The sequence below is a fragment of the Galeopterus variegatus genome, unplaced genomic scaffold, assembly GCF_000696425.1.
Source record: "Galeopterus variegatus unplaced genomic scaffold, G_variegatus-3.0.2 Scaffold5056, whole genome shotgun sequence".
In the NCBI taxonomy this organism is placed as follows: domain Eukaryota; kingdom Metazoa; phylum Chordata; class Mammalia; order Dermoptera; family Cynocephalidae; genus Galeopterus; species Galeopterus variegatus.
The window spans coordinates 143,008-150,520 of record NW_007731167.1 but is presented as its reverse complement, the minus strand read 5'-3'; the positions used below and the strand labels follow the sequence as shown (position 1 = coordinate 150,520).

Genomic DNA, 7,513 nt, shown 5'->3' with positions numbered 1-7,513 from the left:
CACGTCCTCTAAAGAGCATATAAATCCATCATTTAAGCCACGCAGGCCGGTTACACTGCCTCTTAGTTTGTGTACGGGGTGCTGTTTAGAGTTCTTATATCACATCCTTGTCACACTTCCTGCCTGGAGTGACAGCCACAAATCAGAAGGTGAAAGAGCATCTTCATTAATATCACAGAATTTGGGAAGCTTCCTGGACAGGTTCATTGTCTCTGTTGAAAAATCACTAGATAGGTTTGTTGAACTGTCATGGTGATCTGTGTTTCATGTTTGGTCCTCATTTCTCTTGAAAATAAACTTTTGTCACCTTTTTTTTCTCTTACAAAAGTAATATAGGTACATCATGGAAAATTTAGGAAATTCAGATTAGCCAAAAGAATAAAAATAACTTAGAGTCTCACCTAGAAACAGACACTGTGTGCTTTCAGGAGTGTACCCTTCCAGTTTTTTTTCTATGTGCGTGTGTATGTATGTATATTCACTCAAACATACACATTATCTTTAACATGCCAGGATCATATAGGCATATAGTTTAGGGACATTCCTTTTTGTCCGTAATGTAGGGAGAACACCTTGCTCCATCATTACACATCCTTCTACAAAATCTTGCTAACCCTGGAGAGATTTTGCAGACATTCTGGAGAAGGTTTTTGGAAAGAGTTGGAGTCTCAAGAAATGGTTCTGAATTCGCTTGTTTTTCTGCTGTCCCTATACATTTTTCCATCACAGTGTAGGAATTAGAGACCAAGTCACATGTAGGGCTTCCGATTGGAGCTTCAGCATATCTTTCCTGTTGCTCAATGATGTACTGGAATGAGGGGTCCCTGGTGGGCAGAGGTCTCAGTACAAAGTGCGGTCTGTGTGGATTATCTAAAGAGTAGTGGTAGCCTTGCTGCCAGCACCGAGAGACACAAGTTCCCTTCCAATCACCAAGATGTAGAAAGATTTATTAAACTTTCTCCCATCAAGTGCAGATGGTGGGGATGGAGAGACACATTTTTAGAAAGCCCAGTCCATTTGTGAGCCATCTAACAAAACAGGAAAAGGAAGCAATGTCCTCATCTCCCTTTTCAAGGGACAAATATAATGAAAGCATTCTTCCCTCTTGTCTTGCCTTAGAGTTTCCTTGATAGGTCCTTGGATGTCCCTTATAACAATATATCTCTTTGGAGAAAATATTGTATTATTTTTTTAAAACTACACCTTTACTGCTTTAGAGTATTTTTTAGGAGGATGTTTCTAAGCCTTAGTTTTCTCCTGTGTGAAATGGGAAAAACAATAATATGCACTTCAATGAGGTTGTTGTAAGCTTTAAATTCGATAACGTATGTAAATTGCTTCCTGGTGCACAGTAAATACTCAATGAATATTAGATGCTGCTATTTTCTGTTAATATTGAATGAGAAAACGAGTGGCTATTTGGCTGTATTTTGAGTTTGGCCATCCAGTTAGGAGACATGTTGGGAAATGTTAACAATTCTTTGCTTTTGCCTAGTATAGCATTCAGTACGTGTTGGTCAAATGAATGAATGGTGCTGTGGATGATGACACTACTTCTGGACATTGGTTAAGATGCCTTGTCCACCAAAAATCAATAATGTGGTCTTTTTACATAGCGTGTGCTCTTCAAGATCTGCTCTACAAGTCTGGAAGGGTTTAGGGCAACTTGTTTTCTAAATCGTTTTGTTCCTATAGTCAGGTGGCACAGAAAGTTTGGGTATGGGAAGATACATACACACATATACATATTTATGTCTATTTTCACTGACTTATTTATTCCTTGGAAGAAACTGTTGGAGCAGCTCTTAGTAACTATTTAGTGAGGTTCCCACATGTTGTGGGTTTTGTAGTTAGTATCAAACATTTGAGTTCAACATAACACAGTGACAGCAGCAAGGTCACAAGCCTTCATGCTTTTCTGCCATGTTCCAGTGGTTCTGCATCTTGAACTGACTGAGAGTTGGCTGATGTTTGCTTTGGAACTCAAGTGTGCTCCTCTGGAGATGAGGCACGTGAGGTCAGAGTTCCCGAATATGGGCACTGGTACTGTCTTCTTGGGCCAAATGAAGGCTGGATTCTTTGATGCAGCTTGACACACATTAGACAGCTGAATGTCCCCCAAATGAACGCTTGATGCCTTACTATAGACCCTGTTGCCTTCAGCATATATAGTGTGACAGCACTGAAACTTTGTTCCTGTTTTGATATGCTTATATATGTGGCAAGTCACTTACAATCTGCATAGCCTTTCAGAGGTCAACTCTTTTTAAAAATGGTAGGTTTGGAAGAGAGTCTCAAAAGCTCTTTGCATCTCAGCCCAAGGTAAGTGGGGACTGACTCTAGCTTTTACCAGCCTGTCACCCTGATGCTCGGTTGCCTCCTGTGGAGAACGGGAGTAATAATTATGGTTATTCTGAGGGTCAGAGTGGGGTTGTGGTAGGCAATGGGAGGGATTCTGGGATTTACTGCCATGCCAGTTTTGTAACAGTGCAACAGTGCCAGGTAACCCCTAGTAGGATTGAGCTAGAGACCAAATAAGAAGCCAGGATTGAAATGATATGATTTTTCTTTTTGTAACTAGGAAATTCCGACTTGTACACTGGTTTGGCCCAGCATTGCCGGAGAAATCTCATGGGATATATCTTTCGTTACTTTGAACTTCTTGGTGCCAGGACTGGTCATTGTGATCAGTTACTCCAAAATTTTACAGGTATGTTTGCTTCAAGTGTTGCAGCTGAACTTCACTCAGTCTCAGGGCATTTCAGGTAGAATCTCAGAATTTCCAGGTGGGAAGATACCTTCAAGTTCACTTCCGTCCAATCCTGCTTCACTGCCTAGATCCACACCCTCTGCACACTGAGGGACGAGAGTTTGGTTTGTGTTTCTTTTTTAATAAGTTATATCTTTGTGATGATTGTTTTTCTGCTCGTCACTAAAGTAATACAAGCTCATTATAAAAAATTAAAATGAAAACAGATGCAGAAGTGAATAACACAAGAAACTGAAAATCTACCCGATTCTTAACAACTCAAGGTATGTTTTTTTAGATTATTTTTCTAACAAATTTACATATATTTATATATACCGTGTATATGTTTGATGAATCGTATGACATTGCGGGTTAAAATGGTCAAGTAGCTGTTTGACACTGCTCGATCCAATGTTCTTTATTCAGAAATGAGATATACTATCTGCTCTGTAACTTCCTTTTTTCACCTCACACTATATCTTGACACCTTTCCACATCAGTTCCTATACTTCTATCTCATTATTTTTAATGGCTGCATGGCCTTCTAGTCACTGCTCCCTGCCTGCGGGGAGTGTCCAGCTCAGGTGTGTACCAACACGGGAAATGATCTCTCCCTTCAAAGCAAATATGTACGGGGACTTAAAAAAGATGGACCAGCCTCTGTTTCCTACCTCTTAAGGCAGCCCATTTGCATGTAAGGTGCCAGCCCAGACACACAGCATGTACATGAATTTATGCCCATTCTAGAAGTTTAACACAAAGCTTTTGAGTCCCCTTGGAGGTTTACAGTTGTTGAATCTTGGTTTTATAGCATAGTATGTAGGGGTCATCTGGAAAACAGGTATATCAAAGTGATGCCCTGTAGATCCTGCTTGCTGGACGGCCACTTTTATGGTCCTTTCTTTAGTTGAGGATCTGTGACTTATATGCTCAGAACCCAAAGCCATGCCAACCTTTTTCCAGGTCTGCTAATCCCTGGGTCCTATAGGATGTGGTCTCCATGAGTGTTACTCCCTAGACTCTTTTTCACCAGATGATTTTGACCCCTGAAGTGACCCACAGCCTGGGGCTTATTCAAGTGTATGAGGCAGATTTAGGCCTGGAGTTAAGGCCTGGAAAGTGCTTGCAACAAAGTCCTGGCATATGCTATGCTATGTAAATTTTACCTATCATCATTAAGTTAAAAGGAAAGAAGTAAAGGAAAGAGGGAGAGATGTCAAATGAATTTTTAAAAATTTGTTTAACGAATATTTATGTAGTATTTACCATGTGCCAGGAATGAACTCATTTAATCCTAATAAGAATTAAAGATGAGGACATCCAGGCACAGAGAGGTTAAGTAACTTACCCATGATCACACAGGTCATAGGTGGCAGCAGCAACAAGATTTAAATCCACGTAGTTTAAACCTTAACAAATACCAGCACTTTGCACAGAGTGAACCCTTAACAAATGTCTGAGGAATTAAAGTGTCTGGTCCTAACATTTTAATTCCTCAGACATTTGTTAAGGGTCCACTCTGTGCAAACTGCTGGTAGGGGGTCGAGGTGGGTCAAGAATGAGCAAGTCACAGTCTCTTTCTAGAAGGAGATTGGACACCAAAGGGGAAAAGGGGAGACAGACAAAGGTGCTGTTATTTAAAGCTGCAAAGCCCCAGAACACAAGGTGGAGACTTTGTGCGACAACATTTTGCAAATCATTAAATGCTGCACAGTGTAAAGGATGAATAGGGGTGTAAGGGAGGAGACAAGGGCCATGAAGACAGACAGGGAGACTTGAAAGGGTTATTTTAATAACCTGGCTTTGAGTCTTGAATCTGCCACTTATTTGCTGTGTAGCTTTGGACAAGTTACTTAACCTCTCTGAACCTCAGTGCCTTCATCTGCAAAATGGCCATTATAGTTCCAACACTGTAAGGTTGTTGTGAGGCGTGTAAGAGATGTCACTGGTGGGACATGTAGGGTCGTGCCTGCCCGTAGCAGGTGCTGAATCAATTATGCCTGTTGTCATTTGTTAGACAAGGCTGTTCTTCCACCCCTTCTCTCAGAGCGTGCTGGGAAAAGGTGCGTCAGAGATTTCGAGAATCAACAGTAGGCCCTGATAGTGCGCCGCTTGGGAAGCGCGGCAGCGCTCCCGTCCGAGGGTTCGGATCCCACTTGTACAGACCGGCTCCCGCTCACTGGCTGAGCGAGGCGCGGGAGCAACGCCGAGGCTTGCGATCCCGTCGCCGGTCCCCGGTCCGGTACGGGGGCAACACTGAGGGTTGCGATCCCGTAGCCGGACACGGAAAAAAGACAAAAAAAAAACAACAACAGTAGGCCCAGATTTGGAGCATGGCAAGAACAAGAAAGCGACGCTAAAGGAGGGTTGGGTGGAAGCGGTGGCAGCATTTGACCTCTCCTCCTCGGGAGACTCCACTCCTGAGTCCCTTAGAGGCCACGAGGGCTCTGCTGTGCCCCCTTTCACTCATCCTCCCACTTCTCAGCTGCCTGCTGAGGGAGGAAGGATTTCCTACCCACCTCCCATCTTTTTCTCACAGCCGGGGCCCACGTGGAAAAATTCTAGGAGACCTGATGGGTCGGGGGAGGTGTCCTCTTACCCACCTGCCTCTAAACAGCAGTTCATCGCTCTCCAAACACTCTGCATCTCAACCCACAGCCAGGACAGCTCCTGGAGGTAACAGCAGACCTGTCGTGACTCACAATGTTGTGAAATGGTGCTCTCAGTAAGGGCCACACACTGCGTGATAACATTTAGGTCAAACACGAAGCGCAGATATGATGGTGGTCCCAGAAGGTTATAATGGAGCTGAAAATTTCCTATTGCCTAGTGACACCGTAGCTGTCATAATGTCGTAGCACAGTGCATAACTCAAAGGAGCAATAGGCTGTATCATACAGTCTAGATGTGTAGTGGGCTGTAACATCTAGGTTTGTGTAAGTGCACTCTATGATGTTCCCACAGCAACAGAATTGCCAAACGACGCACTTTTCAAAATGTATCCCTGTCATTAAGTGGCGCATGACTGTAATTTAGATCCTGTCACTTCCCTGACACATGCAGCAAAATCCAAAGTCCTCACTTTAAGGCCCTACGTAATCTGGCCCCTGCCTGCCCCTCTCAATTCATATTTCCCCCCTCTGTATCCGTGTTGGCTTTGGGGCTGTCCTATACATGTGACAACACACTGTTGCCACAGGGCCTTTGCACCTGCCATTTCCTCTCCTGGATCTCTGCTCCTCAGATTTCCCTGCTTCATTTAGGTCTTTACCCAAAAGACTCTGATAGAGAAGACTCATTATTCTCGAATCCCTTACCATGGCTTATTTCTCTTCAAAGTCTTACAACCCCTATCATTTTTCCTTTATGACAATTTCCTATCTTGCTCATAGAATGCAGGCTCCATGAGGGCAGAGACTGTTCACTGCTATGTCCCCATGCCTAGAACAGAGCCTGCTTGTTCACTGTAGGTGCTCAATAAGCACTTGTTGGATGGGTGAAGCATGAGCCTTGGATCACATTGAAAGGTCCTACAGGGCCTTCTCTTCTGGGTCAGTGGGAAAATCACTGGACAGAGGGGTAAGACCAGGGTTCTAGTCCAAGTTTCATTACTGTGTGACCTTGGGCAAGTCACTTAACTAATGTGTGCCTCAGTTTCGGCTGAAGCCAGATATACCTCCGTGGATTGTTTAACACAAAAGATCGCATATGATAATGTTTTAAAAATCACAATGTTAATGCAAATATAAGACTTTAAAAAACTTACTTTTCACCCCACTAGCAAAACTGACTATAGCCCATTTCCCAGGAGGCCTATGACATTTGTCCTCACTCAGTACTGGGAGTCCTCCAGGAGGACTTGGGGGCAGGTGGATGAGGTGTTTGGGTAGGGTCTCCGAGTTTGCATTTCCTCCCCCTCTGAAGATAGACATGACTCAGACATGCTGAATCAGCTTTTCTGCCCAAGCCTTTTCTGTCAAGAGCATAACTCTGTAAAATCATTTGAACACCGAGGTTAATTAGCTATATTCATCAAGAAACAATTGGCAAATCATTTTAAGCCATGGAACACATAACTACACACAACTACTTCCCCACCAGTCCTCACCTCTCACCTCACAACTGCCTCTAACCCAGATTCCATCTCCAGGCTTTCGAAGTGTCTCTTTCAAGTCTCCCTGATCTGCTCTTGCTTTAAAGCAGAGTCTCTGCTAGAGTGCTCTGTAGAGCTCCGTGGGATGTTAGGTGTTAGAAAGGGTTCCATGGTCAAAGGAGTTTGGGAAATGCTGGGATGTGCTCTTGCTTTAAAGCAGAGTCTCTGCTAGAGTGCTCTGTAGAGCTCCGTGGGATGTTAGGCGTTAGAAAGGGTTCCATGGTCAAAGGAGTTTGGGAAATGCTGGGATGATCAAGGCTAGATGGGATTCTTGGCTGCAGGACTTCTCAGAGCCTTTATTATTGCTAATACAAGGAGTCTTTAAAAAGTTCATGGAAAGATTCATGTTATCTTGTAATTCTATCTTTCCATAGACTTTTTGAAGTACACTTGTATACTTTGGGAATCTCCAGCACAGAAATAGTGTAGGCAGCATTGATATATCTGACTACAGAGCCCCCTTTTCCCACAGAGCATCTCTCTAGACTATTGCTCCATGGAACCCCCCTTGGGAAACACTGCTCTGAAGTCCCCACCCTTTTTGCTGGTTCTGACCTGGGCAAGAATCAGAGCAGACTTCCCCTTGTCACTTCCCCTGCCGATCACCTTTC

General features: G+C 43.6%; 1 protein-coding gene across 1 annotated transcript in view; it reads left to right on the top strand.

The window, feature by feature from the left end:
* Positions 1-7,513, top strand: part of FFAR4 (free fatty acid receptor 4) — a 32,569-nt gene that overhangs the window by 6,849 nt on the left and 18,207 nt on the right. Inside the window, exons 3-4 of the mRNA XM_008588836.1 lie at positions 2,582-2,710; positions 6,220-6,245. Of these exons, the coding sequence (XP_008587058.1) occupies positions 2,582-2,710; positions 6,220-6,245 (155 nt within the window). The remainder of the gene's footprint in view (positions 1-2,581; positions 2,711-6,219; positions 6,246-7,513) is intronic.